Below are 16,671 nucleotides of genomic sequence, written 5' to 3' on the forward strand. Positions count from 1 at the left end.
CTGAAAAAAGAAAAACATATATACACGATCCTTGGTACCAAATTTGTCTAAATCCCGGTGTTTAGAAGTTTCGTCGTCGATGCCACGTTTAAACGATACGTCGATCGATCATAGTCATTCCGAGATATTTCACGGTTGTAAAAGAACTTTAGACCTCTAGAAGAGAAATTAATACCTCGCATTGTATCCAGCATTCATCCATGTAGACGCCTTATACCCAAAATATACTTGTAGCCAAATCAATATTAACCGATATTTATATTTACCTTCACCTAACTGCGATTAATTTGAATTTTTAACATAAATATAAATTTCTTACGTAGAAGAGAGACTACGTTTGAAGATTAGATTCGATTTTAACTGAACGATGTCGCATCGTGTCATTCAATAAATTCCAACAGGCTACACATATGTGGACGCATGTAATCCAATAATTAATGTCGACATTAATCATTCGTTAAACTCAATTAATAAATGCACGTGGAACATGTGTAAAGCGATAGCAGGAAGCGTTTGCATTTGTTTAAATTATATTTGTATATCATTTGCGCAATAATTATCTTTGTGACGAATCTAATTAATATTTCTAACGATAAGGAAAAATTAATTCATACATACTTAATTAGTTGAGGAATTAATCTTTAAACTCGCTAACAAGCATATTAATAAATATAAATAGAGCTAAAAAAAGTTAGCCAATAAACTGACAAATATATCAATTTATAAAAAATTGTCGATATAAATAAATTAATTAATTAGTAACTAAGTTGAATAAAATTTTCATATACAAAGCATAACGTCAATATAATAGATATTTAATGGACAAATATATTTTTTAAAGTATAAAAATTAATTACTTATCTCTTGTGACAACATAAAACAAACTGATGACAAATCCAGTTTGTTCACAATCAGATCAAACTCTCGTTTTATGTTTCTTGTAATAGTATCTATTCAGTAATACTATCTGATCTTTTATATCATCGGAAAGATTGAGATTCAATCTAACAAACGGATATAATCGTATTTGATCGAGGCCACGATGCCAGTTGCAAGGATTATTGAATTTCATACCTTACCTGTTTTATTTTTTCACTGATGTCTGGAACACACAAGCGCGATCTTATTACTCGAGGCTTGTGGTCTGTAGTCACCTCTCGAATCTCGTTGCATGAGGATGGAGCGATGGATTGGAAAGGTGGCTGTGGTTACCGGAGCCAGTGCTGGAATCGGTGCAGCAATCGCTCGAAGTCTCGTTAAACAAGGTAAATAAAAGAATTTTATATTAATTTTACATTAGACAACATTGTAAACAATTATTTCAATAAAATTTATAACAAAAATAAAATAAAATAAAATAAAATTTATAAAATAATAAATAAAGTTAATAATAATAAAATAATAATAATAATTTTTTTAATAATTAATAATTAATAAAATTTATTTATTAATTTCATTTTAATAAAATTTATTTCAATCAAGAGACAAATTTCAATTTGCTTTACAATTTCATCTCAACTTGTCGGCGCGAGATAATTTGTCATTTGCTAATTGAAAAATAATCGCATTATACTCATATGAAAATAAAATCTAATATTATTCGTCCTATTTGAAAAATAATGCGTTAAAAAAATGTTAATTCGAAATTATATATATAAAAAAAAAGATGAATTTTCTTTGATTTTTTAAAACACTTTTATGTTTTATCGCTTTATTGTCTACAGGTATGATAGTGGCGGGCTTCGCGAGAAGAGTGGAGAGAATTAAGGAAATTGCTGACAACTTGGAGGACTCTTCGGGAAAGCTCTATGCCGTAGAATGCGATGTCACTAAGGAGGACAGCGTAATCGCGGCATTCGCGCGAGTAAAGGATGAAATCGGACCGCTAAGCGTTATCATAAATAGCGCCGGTGTCACTAAGGAATCTTCGCTTATAGGTACCTGACAAAAAATTTTACATTCGAAAATAATGTATCTTTAAAAAAAAAAAATTACGTTTACTTTTAACATAAAAGCTACTTTGTCCAACTAATAGATAAGAATATAATAATTATTTTTTAAAGATATTAAAAGAGTAATTAAAAAAATTTTTTCATCATATAATGTTAGATATATGTTCGCAATTGTCATTTTTTTTAACACGATAGAAAACATTAATATATTTTTTACAGGCGGCACTTTGGAAGAGTGGCAGTCTGTATTCGATGTGAATGTTTTGGGACTCTGTCTCTGCACGCGTGAGGCTATTCGTACGATTCGTGAAACGACTGCCGAGGATGCCGTGGTGATTCACGTGAACAGTTTAGCCGCCGAGAGGATACCCTTCATACCGGGATTTAGTGTGTATCCAGGATCGAAACGTGCTGTCACCGGTCTTGCTCAGACCTTACGACATGAGCTTGCAGGCACGCATATACGAGTCACGGTAGGACATTCGATATATTAATAATTCTATATTATTTACATATAATATAATTATACATTATTAACATATAATGTATTATTAACAGAGATGGGAAAGTTACTTTTAAAAAGTTACTTAAAAAAAGAAGTAACTCGTTACTTTTTTAATGTTAAAACGAGATCAGAAATTAAATAAAAAATATACTTTTATAATATATTTTATTAAAAAAAACATTAATAATTAAAATATCAATAAATTTTTTTAAATTTCTTCTTTTAAATTTGTAAAATCATAAATAATAAGGAAAAAATTTTTAAACACTCAAAGTATAAATAAAAAAATTTTGGTTTGCATTAAATTTATAAATATAGTCAAATACACGATATATTTTTTGTATTTTCATAATTTTCTTTCAAACCTTTAACATAATAATTTTAAATTTATAATATGAAGATCTGTTGATAATTGAATATATGAAAATAGAAAATATAATATGTCATAGGAAATAGGTTCCAGATATAAAAAGTAACGATAAAAGTAACTGTTAAATTTGTTACCGTTATATATTAAAAAAATGTAATTACGTTACCGCTACAGTTACAGAAAAAAAAATAGTAACGTTATTACTTATAACTTAAATCTTAAATTACAAAAAAGTAACTGTAACGACGTTACAAATAACGCGTTACTTCCCAAACCTGATTATTAATATATTATATATTAGATATATATAATAAATGTATGTTTAAGTATCTTAAAATACATCTTTATTTAAAGAAAATTAAATACAAATTTTTCTCTCTCTTTGGTTATACTTACAATTTTTTTTATTACAGACCATCAGTCCCGGTTTAGTCGCGACCGATTTCATGGCCTCTTACAGCATGTTCTCACCGGAAGCAATGGGGATGATGCCGACTTTGGACCCAGACGATGTCGCGGCAGCAGTGATCTACGTGCTATCCAATCCTCCTCACGTTCTAGTATGTTTTCTGTATACGTTTCTAAAATGTACATGTGTCTTTGCGCTCATATTGTGCAAAAAAAAAAAAAAGAATGATCTTCTTCCTGCAGATACAAGATATCGTGCTGAGACCTCTGGGTGAATCGTGGTAATCAATTTTCAAGCCAATTATATGGATTACAAAAATAATTTATATATAAAATATTATATAATTGTAATCTAATAATTTTCTTTCCTTTTTGCAAGAGTGTTAATAAAAGGAAGTGGATTTACATTTATTATGGCTTTACCTTTTCTATTTCAAATTGCATCAATTATCCTGTGAGTTAATTAAATATAATATAAGAGTCACAGAAGAAAAGAAAAATCTAAGAAAATTAAAGAGATTCGGAGAATTCTTAGAAAGATGATGTTGACTTACTTGAATTTCCTCATCGGCGCACGACGAACTACATCTAGTACTTAATATACAAAGATTTGCCGAAGGAATGAGTCGATCGATTGGGGTGAAAAGATCTCTCTCTCCCACGTTCCTATCTTCCTCTTTGAAAATTCTGATGCAACACTTTTAACGAAGATATCGACTTATCGTTTTCTGCGACCTAACTGCGCCTTCTTCGAAAATACTTCGCGCATTTTCGTCAGCATATTATTTTGTGTATCTCATTCTTTTTATGTTTAAATAGCTTTATATTAAAATTTGACATTCTAAACAATTGAGTCTGTTAAGTCTTAGCATTATTTTATTTTATTTTTAATTTTGTAATTCTAGTACCGACGCAAAGTATATCTACAATTATTATGTCAAGCAAACATACACGGTAAAAAACATTTTGTATTTTTGTTGAAATTTTCTCGTGTAGAAATTTTTGTGTTAAATTGTTAACATACTCTTATGTTAATATAATAACATACTGTCGTTATTTTAACTTTTCTGCATTGAGTTAATATTCACCTAAGAGTTAAAACAACACAGTAACAAGTAAATCTTACACTAATTCACATTTTTGTGTTAATTTTTTACATATTATATTTTCCTTCTGTTAAATTAACATTAAAATTAGAATGGATAAATTGGGACACGAGAAATGTGTGAAATTTAACACAAAATTTTTTAGCGTGTAGGATTAATATTCAATATATATCTTATTATAATTTTTGTCACAACTAGCTGATTATACGAAAATTTCTCCGATACACTTTTCGCCATTTAATATATTAATATAAAATAAAAAGAAAACCCGATATCTTTAGGTGATGTAATTATTTCACTCCATTGCATAAATTATACGTCGACAAACAATATCTTTTAATTAATCGTCTTTTTTAAATAATAATTTGTTTCCGCGAGAGAACTCGCGTTAACAACATCCACGATACGCATTATCTGTAAGCGAGCGCGTGGCGATAGTCTTAAATATCACCCAGAAACTTGCACATCGAAAAAACAAGCGGTAATATCAATAGACAAATAATATGCAATATTCGCGCGGGAATACATCATCCAGAAAATATTCAAAGAACACAATGAACTATCGAGACGTCTGGTAGATTATGCGCGACCCCTTAATCGAAGGCCAGCTTTTCGGCGTGGTATAAAAAGGTGTCGTGGATACGGATTGGCATGCAGAAGCTTTCCGCTTTCTAGTGTGAACAGTATTTTTTTCTTCCTTTTCTCTCGTGATTCTTGCAGTCAGTGCAAATCCTCAACATGAATTCTCTGTTGAACAAGACCGCTCTCATCACCGACGCCACCGATGGAATTGGTAAGGCGATCTTAGAAGAGCTGATGTCGAAGGGACTCAAAGTCATCGGTCTCGCTCGTGATATGAATCAGCTGAAGGTATATATTTTTTAAATAAGCTATTAACAATGAAAAATCACATGAAAATTTAATGGAGGGTTATTATATAGAAGCAATGAGTGTATAAAACTCTTGTTAATTTTGTAGCTGCTCGCGGAAGAACTGAAAGGCAAACCCGGCAAGTTGTATCCCCTTCAATGCGACTTGAGTCTTCAGAACGACATCGAGGGCGCGTTGGAATGGATAGAGAAGAATTTGGGATCTGTGGATATTCTAATAAATAACGCAGCTATCAATCTCGATTGGTCTATCATCACCGGCGGAATTGAGGAGCTTAAGAAAACTCTTGACATTAATATAATCGGTTTAATGTGTATCACTAAGGGAATTTTACAATTAATGAAGAACAAGGGTAAATTTTAATTGTTTTTAGAGAGAAGCACGCAGACACATATGATATTAAATAACTTAAAAAAATTATTTTTATATCATATATAAATTAAATAATTTTAGGTATCGATAATGGTATCATCATTAATATCAACGACATATGCAGTCTCAAGAGCTTGCCTCTTGCTAATGATCGTCCCATTTCTCCGGCGTATGCTTCTAGTAAGTCTGCGTTAATTACGTTGACCGAATCTCTTCGTTTGGAATTGGCGCAAAACGGGTCCAACATCAAAATAATCGTAAGTAACTTCGAAAATTACATAACAATATAATAAAAAAAAAAAATAAATTAAAATTTTCTAATTTTATTATACACCATTAAAATAGTTTGGAGAGACCAAATATAAAATTTTTAATTTTTAAAACAGAATATTACAAAAATCATTAGTTGATAATTATAACTTTTGAAATTTCTGTGAGAATAAAAAAAAAATACTTTGGAGAAAAAATTATATCAGACAAGGCAATTATTTCAGCATCTCTTTTCAATTGATATTCGTAACGGTTTTTTATTTTCTTTACGACAGACTATATCCCTGGGTTTGGTAGACACCGAGCTTACCCAGCAGTGGCTTAAAGAGAATTCACGATTGGCTCTGAAACCAAAGAACGTGGTAGATACTCTCCTCTTCTTGTTGCAAAATCCGGAGAACATGCTTATTCAGCATCTCATTATTACACCCATTCGAGAAATTATTTGAGCGAATATCGGATAAAATCATTGCATATGACAAATATTGTAATATTGACAATGAGTATACATATCATTGAGTGACAAATAAAGCGCTTGCATTTTTGCAAATATAAATAATGTAAATGAATTTATTATATTAATCCTCTTAATAGATTAATTTTATATAGAAAAAAATATACTTTTCTTTTGAGTATACATCATTATCAAATTTCTGATTATTAATACGTATGAATATCATTTTGAAAATTTCGTATAAATATAAATGTACGCTTTTTTGTAGCTTTACATTTTTAAGAAATTTATTGATAACGAGTCAAAAAATAAGCAATATAAATAATTAAAATTTAAGATTAAAACTATGCCATAATGTTTATTTGAAGACATTCATGATATGTCTTTTGTCCATGTAAAATCTATAAAAATAATTCATACTCTAAATGCGGGATGCTATGTTTGACTGAATAAATTTCTTACACATGTCCGAGAGAAGATATATGAATCGCGAAAGTTGTTTATTCACAAATGATTGAAGGTGGATTTATACAAAATAATGCCATGTGTTTACATTGACGTATTTATTTCCAATTATTCCATTTACCAGTCTAGTAACAAAATCTATTTTATTATGTTAAGAAAAGGATTGCAAAAAAGCGATATACTTTGGGATAGTTCTATTTAATGAAAGTGTGAAGCGATCGGTGTTATATTTAGTGCCTAATTGTGAAGAAATATATCCTGTATAACGTAGCACACTTAGGGGTACATGATTTTGTACGGAATAATAAATAAAATCAGCGGATGATAAATTTGTAATTATGTAATTAGGTAGATGTGTATAAGAATAAAGATAACAATAGGAATTGTTATCAATTTCGGCAATCGGGTATTTGTGGATATATACACACTATGCGAGAACGTTATAGATTCGACGCTGTATATATGTTTCCTTATTATATATTTCACATTTGTATAACAATTAAATATAGAAGAACGATATAACGTAAGGAAAATAAGAAAAGAAATATGTTAATTCAACAAAAAATGCAAAACTGTTATCAACTAGTTGTTGCTATTGTTACAAAATTTGTCTTGCGTTACACACGACGAATTTCATAACAATGTGCATGAAGCTGAACACAGAAAAGATCGATTATTAAATGCAAACATATTTAAGACTTTTTCGAGGCACAGGCGTGTTACTAAATTGCGTTTGACTTGTTGATGACAAAAATGAAAATACGAATATAAGAATATTTTCGAAGAGAGCATGCAGAGAAATAAATATCGATAGTATATCTCAGGTATAAAGATGCTGTTTACAAATACCTTATGGCAAGCCACATCATCACATCCACGTGATTCATCTCTCCGTGAGAAAAATGACACATCCAATCTATATCTTGTTTCCCCGCTAAACACGAGTCCAAATTCCGTATCCGACCTAGGAGAGAAATCCGTGAACCCTATGAAGCGCGAACGATATATCCAAATCCACATCCTTATCCATATTGCGCATATCGTTCATCTTAATGAATCCGAGTGATCCGCTCGATACAATCCGATGAATACAGTGTAGGAAATTCTTTTATCCTTATTCAAAAATATCCGTCCATGCATACTATAATTTATCCCGTTTCCGAATCCTGTCAGCATCCTAATCCGGACATAATCCGGAATCCTGTCCGTCGTACCATTCGTATTCGAGTTCCTCTAAAACTATGGAGCCAGTTTCCGTCAAGATGACAGAGAGTTTGCTTTATACTCAAACGCGAATCCATAATCATCCTCTTGTTTATGCCAGTTAAATCCTGAAGACTCGCACTGTGGTTTATAATGTATGCGACAAAAAGAAATACACTTAACGAACACGATCGGTCGGAAAAGCGGCCGTTATCGCGAGATACGTCTTTTCTCTGACAATTAAATTTTAAATCGCCGATATTATTAAATATATGATATTAGGCGTGCAATAGTCTTTTCAAAGAATCACTTCCACCTTTGAAATTAACACTAAATGCGAATTATTTTACATGCATACACAAAAAAAAAAAAAAAAAGAAAAAAAAAGAAGAAAAAACTTAAGAAAATTGAGTCTAGTATTGAAATTATCTGTTGCATCAATAAGAGGATAAACATCGAAAATCCATCTTCAATATGAGTGATCCGAAAAATTAATCTTCTCTCACCAAAGTTCAAGAAACTTTGAAACTATAAACAAAATCCTTCCAACAGAATCCAGTTGCAGTTGACAATCCATTACTAGTTTGACTGTTCATATTATAAATGAATTAATAAACGCGACATATTTATTTATATTAATTAACATTACGCAGAAATAATACGCGCTCGAAGCACTTTATCCGAATAAGCACATAATATAATGAGGAAGTCCCACTCCCGTTATGTTTCTCGTTTAAAACAGCGACACACAAAAATGTCGAGCTTCAAACTGGGATTCTACTAGTTTCAAAAAGAAATATTAATGATTTTTCGCCTCCTCGTAATGGACTTGCCAACGTTTCCTGATTTCCTGCTCCGGCAATCGAGAATCCTTGAACAAATCATTTTTTCATCTCACTCTCCAAAATTCTCTCCTGATCCTGAATTTCCTCTTGAAAGTATCCCGTTTCGCTATTCTCATTTTCATCTATGTCTTTTAATCCTTTTATAATTTATGCTCTCCAAAACGCAATCCATCTCATCCCAACGTCAAGCGAATGTGTATTATATCCATCCAAGAAGTAAGATCGTGTTGATTTCAGTTTTTCATTCATTGTGTTACAATCCAATCCAATATACAAAAGAAGAAAAAATACATTAGTTTCTTATAAAATGTAAATTATAATAATAGACATATACAATTTATCAATGCAAATTTAATCTTCGTGATGTGATTAATGAGATATATAATATGCACATTATATATATATATATATATATATATACGGTGTATATATATATATATATATATATATATATATATATATATATATATACTGTATATATAATATACACAGATTTTTATGACAGAAGATTTTAAACATTATCAAGGAATACATTTATGTAATTCATAAAAAGTTTAAAAAATAATGTACATATAATAAAACAAATCACAAGATTAATTTGCAAAAATAAAATATATGATGATCAAATGTTTTCCTTTCACAAATGTGCAACTTTAGAATATATGTAGAATAACAGTTTTTAAAAATACATTTCTAATTACATAGTTTTGAAATGTAGAAAGGAAAACACGCAAACAGAAAAATGCGAAAGACGATATATAAATTAATAATTATTTCATCGCAATTCATATATCCGACAAAGTTAAAGACTATAAAATATCCACAGAATAAAAATAAATGAGCTAATTGAAAGGTACAAAATAATTTTTTTTTCTTCCAATGTAACATTAATTGGTTATTGAAGAAATATAAAACTAATGTCAGACATGATATTCATAAAGAGACAAGAAAATAGTTTTAATCTTCAAATTTGCACGATGTATATAACAAGAGTAGAAAAGTTGTCTAATTGTAAAATTTAAAACTGACGCGTATTATTGATGTTATTTTAACGTCTAAAATGTTGGCAGATCTTATGTTTGTTTTTATCGTCATGTCATTGTTAATATCAAGTGATCTTTTATTTGATTAACCGACAATTATGTTTCAATTTTCTATGTTCTGCAAATTTAAATAACTATGGTCAGTCGTCTTCTTTTACAAATATGATTTTATTTTTTATTTATTTATTATTCTTAACTTCCATGCATTTTCTTTTTTAACGGCTGAAATCCACAGGAGAGATTTTTTGCATTTGTTATAGAAATTGCTGAAGATCACTTAAGAGCATAATACATGCTTCCATTCAATTTTATCTATGTACTTCTATCTTCTATGTGAATTCCATTTATGCCTTGTCTATGCTTTATCATATCATATATAGCCGCTACTGATGATTCTAAAAAGAGATTATAAAACTATAACTTTGACAATCAATTAATAAGTCACATATGAGAAAAATATTATTTTACGCCTTAATTACTGCGTTTGACATTCAATTAGCCCGTTTCTCCAATTCTGTAGATATCATATATCTGTCTTGTGTATTATTTGTTTTAATTTGGATTTATTGTTAATGTGTCCAGATTATATAATGGGTATATTATATCGTATGTTTTCACACTGACGCGTGTTAAAGAATTCTAGATGAGTTAGATTTTTTCTTCTAAGAAATAAGATTTAAAGTAATATAACGCAAAATATAAAAATGACCTATAACACATTATTAATTAAAGATCACTCGTGTATCAAATATGTGTGTTATTTATAAAGCGAATTAGATTGATAATGTGATATCATAGCGAGGAGAATTTTACGCCAATATAATTATGTATATATATATATATATAGTATATAATAATAAACTCTGTCACATGCTCATATATTTCATTGTAGAGTATGTATGCGCGATATATTGTCATCACTACGCGTATTCGATCCGGAATTATTTTGATTCAAATGATAAATTAAAAGTGTAAACAATTCTGAGGTATTTATTTTGCATTATACATACAGAAATTATCTATTAAAGTCAATAATGTCAAAATCATATATGACAAATACAGCATGTTGTTTCTTTAAATTTATATACTTTTGTTACTGCCAAAGGCGCGTGTAGATGAGATGTATCAAATCATCTTCTCGAGATTAGATTTGTCGATAAATTGAAGAATTGAGTTCACAATATGAAAAAAACTCTAAAGCCTTCAAACAATTTATAATTAAGAAATAGAATGCATAATTTCTGTAACTGCATATTAACAAGAATTATTTAACTACATATGTAATACTATGAGAATGCAAGCAATGTTAAATATATAATATTTGTTAGTTTAGCAATGTATAGTATAAAAACATAAACAATATTCTTTTTAGTATAATTATCGTTGTTATAATATTAATAATTTAAAAAAATTTATGACAAGAGAAAAGCATCTTTTTAGCAGAGCTAAAATATCTTAATTTAAGCCCTATTTTACATTATATGTAAATACACTTGCATGTGCAAAAAGTTTACTTGCAACATATTTTGTTCTTATATACGTTTGTTGTTGTATGATAAAATTTGATGTCTGTCTGATAATATCAGGCAAAATTTTCCAAATTAATCTATATCAAGATAAACTTGATAAGATTATAACAAAGATTGATAACTTTGATTATAAAAGGATGTTAGAAACATAGAGTGAAAATAAAGAAAAAGTATCATATAATACATATGCAGTAATTACAAAAGGTTACAGTTATAAATAAGAAAATCTTTGTTAGGCGAGTTTTAAAATATAATGTTTTACTATGTAAGCTTCGGGTTTTGTATCCAAATACACCAAGATATTTTACAGGATGTGCTGATTTCAATGGGATCAATCATAGTTATTATTTTGTATTATGTATCTTAGTGAAAAGTGGCTCAGAATATGTTATTGTCAATTAAAAATATTCACAATAGATGTCAATAACACTAGTACTGCTTATATTATAGCTAAGTCAAAATACGGTAGTAGGTATGTTAAAGCTTCAAATTTAGTATTTTGCCAAAAGTTTTTCATTAATAATACTTCAAAATTGTTACACATTTCACAAGTAGTGATGACAAAACCAGTTGGCAAATATGTGGAGGAATGTATTTTTAAATGTAAAAGAATAATTCTAACAGTTTGGAAATAACCAGTAAAATAAATAATTACTGTTCACAAGCATGATTATTTTTGTGCAGATAATAAAATTCAATAGAATTATTGTATTAGGTAATCAATTTTAAAAATTCAATGTTAGAAAATTTTTATTAAAATGATAACTAAAAAGTGAAATAATTAAATTAGCTTGCTTCTAAGGTATATGTATATTTTAAAAACAAGAAACAAATAATGGCATATATGTATATATAATATATATATATATATATATATATATATATATGTACATATATGCCACACATACCAATATGCTTTTTTTCTAATTATATATCAAATACAATTTAATGAATAATTAATTAATTTAAACAATACGAAGAAATTAATCTGAATTTTTTTTTACAAAATCTATTTGAATCGGAAGAAGAAATTCTCATCGAGTAGAATTTAAATCAGCAATAATGAAATATAGTAAAGAGCAAAGGTAAACCTGTACTTATCATGTGAAACACATACGTACACACTAGTCGTATGAGCGAGATCTGGAGCGAGATCTTGATCGCGAGTAATTACGCCGCAACGGCGAGTAAGTAGGAGAGCCACGACGCCGCGGGCTGTAGCTTCGAGAACGGCTACGACCTCTTTCTCTGTCTTCGCTGCGTCCTCTATCGCCACCGTTATGATCTTCCTTCACACGAATATAAGCTACTTCGCCCTAAATCATGTTAAATCAAACGGTCAAAGAATATTAAGAGAACAAAGTACAATAATAGATTATACAAACACATAAAGGCAAAGCATGAAAGCATTAAAAAAATATAACACATTTAATATATATATATACAGGGTGTTCTCAGGTTAAATGGCCAAACTTGAAATATGAATTTAGGACCTTAAAACAAAAAAAATTTCCTCTGGAAGTATGCTCGCAAACGGGCGAGCACACTTCCAGAGGAAATTTTTTTTGTTTTAAGGTCCTAAATTCATATTTCAAGTTTGGCCATTTAACCTGAGAACACCTATATATACTAAAAATATATGCGTATTAAAATCGCATATTTTATATATATATATATATATATATATATATATATATTTTACATACATATTATATATTACATCATCTATATATGAAAATTATCATTTCAATGTAAAAGCAGCGATAAAAATAAAATTAAAGATAACATCAGCAGATCGTACCTCGTGCGATCTAAACCGTGAATCGTCTAATTTCTTCACGGCATACTTCATGTCGTCGTGCCGTAGAAATTCAACGACACCAGTACCGTCTTTATAAACGTCGGCGAAGCATACGTCACCGGCTTCGCGCATATGATCCTTGAGATCTTGCCAGCTTCCGGTTGGTGGCAGACCACTTACAAGCACTCTATACTGTGATCGTCGCGCTGGAGGACCTCGACCGCGGGAATTGCTCATTTCACCCCGGCCACCTCTACCGCTATCCCCAGCTCCGCGTCCACCGCGAAAATTATTGCTGGGGCCGCCACCACGTGGAAACTCGACTCTTAATCTATAACCATCATAGTCGTAACCGTCTCTTGCGTGTACTGCGTCTTCCGCATCTCTGAAAAACATACATATGTGCTTAGAATTTTCTTCTATTAATAATAAAGCTATTACGTAACTCTTAAGAGATCGCATATTTGTAAATTTTTTCACAATATAGGAAAATTAATAATTATGATAAATATCATGTGTATATATATATATATATGTACAAAAGCAATTATATTTATACAAAATATCAGTTAAAATTATACTGCAATGAATCATAGAATTGTATTCTATGTACAGGAAGTAAAGCCGAGATAAAATTTGATATATGTTGAAGACTTTTTTAAACAGATATCCTTCTCTGGTAAATAATAAAAGAAAATATCTGGTATTTTTCTATGAAAGGAATCTTATATCCTAAAATAGAAATAATTCTATTAGGTTTATAAAAATAATCATTTTTATTATTTGTTAAATTGTATATATATATATATATATATATATATATATATATATATATTGTTCCATAAATAAGAAGTGGATTTTTATTGTTCTTTCTCTGCAATAAAAAGCATAATTTCAAATGCAATGTCGTACATATAAAACGGTGAATCAAATAGTAATAGGTAGTATAATAAAAAATATTCTAGACATTCATATGTGTAATCTATATGCATACATGGTATAAATACATATATTTGTGTGTGTGTGTGTGTGTGTGTGTGTGTGTGTGTGTGTGTGTGTGTGTATATACGTGAATTTTTGGCGTGCATAATTTTCGCTAGACACTTACCTAGGATCATCGAATTCAACGAAAGCGAACGGTGGTCCTCGGCGATTTTTCAGGTCAACGAAAGTAACTTTACCAAACTTGTAGAAAAGATCTTGGATGTCCTTCGTACGAATATCGGGTGGTAAATTTCCCACGTATATTCTACACTCGTTCCTACCGCCGTGAGACATATCTATTTTCTCGCCGTACTGTGGGAGTACGGTGCTCGAATGTACACGAATGTGCCCGAAAAGGAATTCTTGTAAAAAGTAACGTAATTTCGGAAACGGAGTAAGTAAAATCTCATCCAACTCTTCTGCGCGTTCAGAGAAACAAACAAGATGGAGACACCGGGTAGTAGCGTGACTGAGCGTGAAATCCGTTGGTTCTTTACATCCGTGAACAGAGAGACGCCTGAAGGGCCAAGCCGCCGCTTTTCCCACGCTTTTTTCTTCTAGTATACTAGCGCCACCTAGATACACTTTGAAAGGTCGAACTACATGACCGCAAATTTTATCATGGTAAAAACAACCGATTGGTTCATGTCCGTACTAGATCCAAGTACACGAAAATATTGAAATGAGTTTATTATTATATTACACATTACACATTATATTATATACACATACATATTATATTTAGCTACGCGTAATCTTTTTTTCATTGTAATACATTATGGATAACAAACTAGATATATATACATCCATATTATTCAAATAATTATATTTTAAATTATAATTTATTATAATACAATTATATATATATATATATATATATATATATATATATATATATATATATATATATATATATATTATGCGTAAATTATTATTATTATAACTACAATTATATATATATATATATATATATATATATAATTGTAGTTATAATAATAATAATTTACGCATAATATAGTTATAATTGAATTTAAATTATCTATTAAAGATTCACTTCTTTTTAACTGAAAAAATATTACATCTACTGCAATAACAAAATGTTTATGAAATTATGCATGCTTACACTGTGGATATATGAAATCATAAATTGCTTAGGCTACAAAAAAGTGGTACAAAAGAAGAAACAAAGTAGAAAAAGAGCTATTAAAAGATGTAAATTATTTTATTTATGATCTGTGTGTATAGATATCAATAAAATACATAAGCTTATAAATACAATAGATTCATTGCATTGCATGAGTTTGTTATAACTGTTAAAAAATTATATAAATATTATTTATTTTCATAATAATTTGTATAGTTATATATATAATTATAAATTCTACGTGATAAAAGTTATATTTACATGTGATAAAATTCTTTATTAATGATTCATATATTTAATAACTAGACAGAATATTTCTAGACATGTCTTATTTTAGATATTAACAAACTTTAAGCATATGTAAAACAAGAATAATTATATTTCAAGTTGATATGTCTTTATATATAGCACCAACTACAGGACCTTTGTGATGTATAATACACTGTCTGAAATTGATATAATAACACAATTAATGTAAAAATATTCATTGATATAAATTTTTGTCTTAAATTATCGATATCAAGAATCAATTTACCTGCTCTCGTTTTGAAGCGATATGATCGGTGCCTTAGATTTAGGTTCTAATTTTGCAACTAAACCCGATATAGCTGCTACTAATCCTGCACTGTCACTTGAAGCATCACCTTTAACTGCAAAAGTTTTTTTTTATAATCTTGCACTCTGATTTTGTGAATTTTATATTTATAATTTTCTACAATTTCTTTGATGTTATGTTTATATAATTTTGCACTTATAATTTTAATAACTTATTACCTCCTAAACAAAGACCAGAATGATCTACTAAAATACAGCCAATGATGCCTTCCTTAGTATACCTGAAGAATTAATATTTATAGATATAATATTTATATAAATTAAATGATCAAAAAACAATTTACAAAATTTATATTTTGTTAAAATTATTTTGTTAGTTTAATATACAAGTTATATATATTTATTTTAACATATATATATGTACACCTTACATGTCATCCAACGTTTTAACCAAATTTCGCTCCATTTTCAATACTTTATCTCGACACTTGTGAAAAAAGCTGTTTCTGTTAAAAATGAGTACGTTTAGTTGGAAAATAATTGCGTTATCTCACAGATCTCACTTCGAAGTCACTCGTTATTTACGTTTATATGTTCAGCTAACCTTCGATGACAGTTCGTGATACGTGTATCACAAATACACAAATATATACACACATATAAATGTACCACGTGATCAGTCTCAGGCAATTTTGTATACCCTGCGTCTTTAATAAAGGCTGTTATGTATGGTAATTTGAACTTTGCTCTTCTCTTCCGTTGTATTATAAAACG

The 16,671-nt window shown here is 29.3% G+C and overlaps 4 protein-coding genes across 6 annotated transcripts; 2 read left to right on the plus strand and 2 right to left on the minus strand.

The window, feature by feature from the left end:
- The first annotated feature begins 905 nt into the window (after nt 1-905).
- LOC140671554 (farnesol dehydrogenase-like) lies at nt 906-4,101 on the plus strand. Its single transcript, XM_072902931.1, has 5 exons — nt 906-1,265; nt 1,725-1,937; nt 2,172-2,425; nt 3,241-3,387; nt 3,479-4,101. Exons 1-5 carry the CDS (start codon nt 1,172-1,174, stop codon nt 3,518-3,520), a joined length of 750 nt encoding a protein of 249 aa, XP_072759032.1. The 5' UTR covers nt 906-1,171; the 3' UTR covers nt 3,521-4,101.
- A 505-nt stretch (nt 4,102-4,606) lies between these two features.
- On the plus strand, nt 4,607-6,433 carry LOC140671555 (farnesol dehydrogenase-like). The gene is made up of 4 exons (XM_072902932.1): nt 4,607-5,211; nt 5,320-5,584; nt 5,686-5,861; nt 6,150-6,433. The coding sequence occupies exons 1-4, from the start codon at nt 5,080-5,082 to the stop codon at nt 6,321-6,323; spliced, it is 747 nt and encodes a 248-aa protein (XP_072759033.1). The 5' UTR covers nt 4,607-5,079; the 3' UTR covers nt 6,324-6,433.
- A 3,067-nt stretch (nt 6,434-9,500) lies between these two features.
- Sf2 (splicing factor 2) lies at nt 9,501-14,698 on the minus strand. 2 transcript variants are annotated; one of them, XM_072903906.1, is made up of 4 exons: nt 14,323-14,698; nt 13,215-13,599; nt 12,535-12,729; nt 9,501-10,279 (listed from the first exon to the last, which is right to left on the minus strand). In XM_072903906.1, exons 1-3 carry the CDS (start codon nt 14,490-14,492, stop codon nt 12,538-12,540), a joined length of 747 nt encoding a protein of 248 aa, XP_072760007.1. In that variant the 5' UTR covers nt 14,493-14,698; the 3' UTR covers nt 9,501-10,279; nt 12,535-12,537. The 2 variants fall into 2 exon arrangements, with proteins under 2 accessions (XP_072760007.1, XP_072760006.1); XM_072903905.1 differs by lacking the exon at nt 9,501-10,279 and having other exon boundaries at nt 10,973-12,729; nt 14,323-14,697.
- A 738-nt stretch (nt 14,699-15,436) lies between these two features.
- Nucleotides 15,437-16,635, minus strand: Lamtor5 (Late endosomal/lysosomal adaptor, MAPK and MTOR activator 5). 2 transcript variants are annotated; one of them, XM_072903910.1, is made up of 5 exons: nt 16,502-16,635; nt 16,329-16,403; nt 16,117-16,178; nt 15,878-15,992; nt 15,437-15,788 (listed from the first exon to the last, which is right to left on the minus strand). In XM_072903910.1, exons 2-5 carry the CDS (start codon nt 16,361-16,363, stop codon nt 15,725-15,727), a joined length of 276 nt encoding a protein of 91 aa, XP_072760011.1. In that variant the 5' UTR covers nt 16,364-16,403; nt 16,502-16,635; the 3' UTR covers nt 15,437-15,724. The 2 variants fall into 2 exon arrangements, with proteins under 2 accessions (XP_072760011.1, XP_072760010.1); XM_072903909.1 differs by having other exon boundaries at nt 16,483-16,601.
- Nucleotides 16,636-16,671: the final 36 nt, after the last annotated feature.

This window comes from Anoplolepis gracilipes, chromosome 12 (genome assembly GCF_047496725.1).
Source record: "Anoplolepis gracilipes chromosome 12, ASM4749672v1, whole genome shotgun sequence".
Lineage (NCBI taxonomy): Eukaryota > Metazoa > Arthropoda > Insecta > Hymenoptera > Formicidae > Anoplolepis > Anoplolepis gracilipes.

What these genes read in the sequence shown, in the direction of transcription:
- LOC140671554 (XM_072902931.1), top strand. Translation starts at nt 1,172, where the DNA reads ATGAGGATGGAGCGATGGATTGGAAAGGTGGCTGTGGTTACCGGAGCC. An exon ending in TCGAAGTCTCGTTAAACAAG is followed by an intron (nt 1,266 to 1,724) that starts GTAAATAAAAGA and finishes TATTGTCTACAG; the next exon opens with GTATGATAGTGGCGGGCTTC. An exon ending in GCACGCATATACGAGTCACG is followed by an intron (nt 2,426 to 3,240) that starts GTAGGACATTCG and finishes TTTTTATTACAG; the next exon opens with ACCATCAGTCCCGGTTTAGT.
- LOC140671555 (XM_072902932.1), top strand. Translation starts at nt 5,080, where the DNA reads ATGAATTCTCTGTTGAACAAGACCGCTCTCATCACCGACGCCACCGAT. An exon ending in GTGATATGAATCAGCTGAAG is followed by an intron (nt 5,212 to 5,319) that starts GTATATATTTTT and finishes TTAATTTTGTAG; the next exon opens with CTGCTCGCGGAAGAACTGAA. An exon ending in GGTCCAACATCAAAATAATC is followed by an intron (nt 5,862 to 6,149) that starts GTAAGTAACTTC and finishes TCTTTACGACAG; the next exon opens with ACTATATCCCTGGGTTTGGT.
- Sf2 (XM_072903906.1), bottom strand. Translation starts at nt 14,492, where the DNA reads ATGTCTCACGGCGGTAGGAACGAGTGTAGAATATACGTGGGAAATTTA. An exon ending in GTTGAATTCGATGATCCTAG is followed by an intron (nt 13,600 to 14,322) that starts GTAAGTGTCTAG and finishes TATGTTTTTCAG; the next exon opens with AGATGCGGAAGACGCAGTAC. An exon ending in CACGGTTTAGATCGCACGAG is followed by an intron (nt 12,730 to 13,214) that starts GTACGATCTGCT and finishes AACATGATTTAG; the next exon opens with GGCGAAGTAGCTTATATTCG.
- Lamtor5 (XM_072903910.1), bottom strand. Translation starts at nt 16,363, where the DNA reads ATGGAGCGAAATTTGGTTAAAACGTTGGATGACAT. An exon ending in GTTAAAACGTTGGATGACAT is followed by an intron (nt 16,179 to 16,328) that starts GTAAGGTGTACA and finishes TTAATTCTTCAG; the next exon opens with GTATACTAAGGAAGGCATCA. An exon ending in TTCTGGTCTTTGTTTAGGAG is followed by an intron (nt 15,993 to 16,116) that starts GTAATAAGTTAT and finishes AAACTTTTGCAG; the next exon opens with TTAAAGGTGATGCTTCAAGT.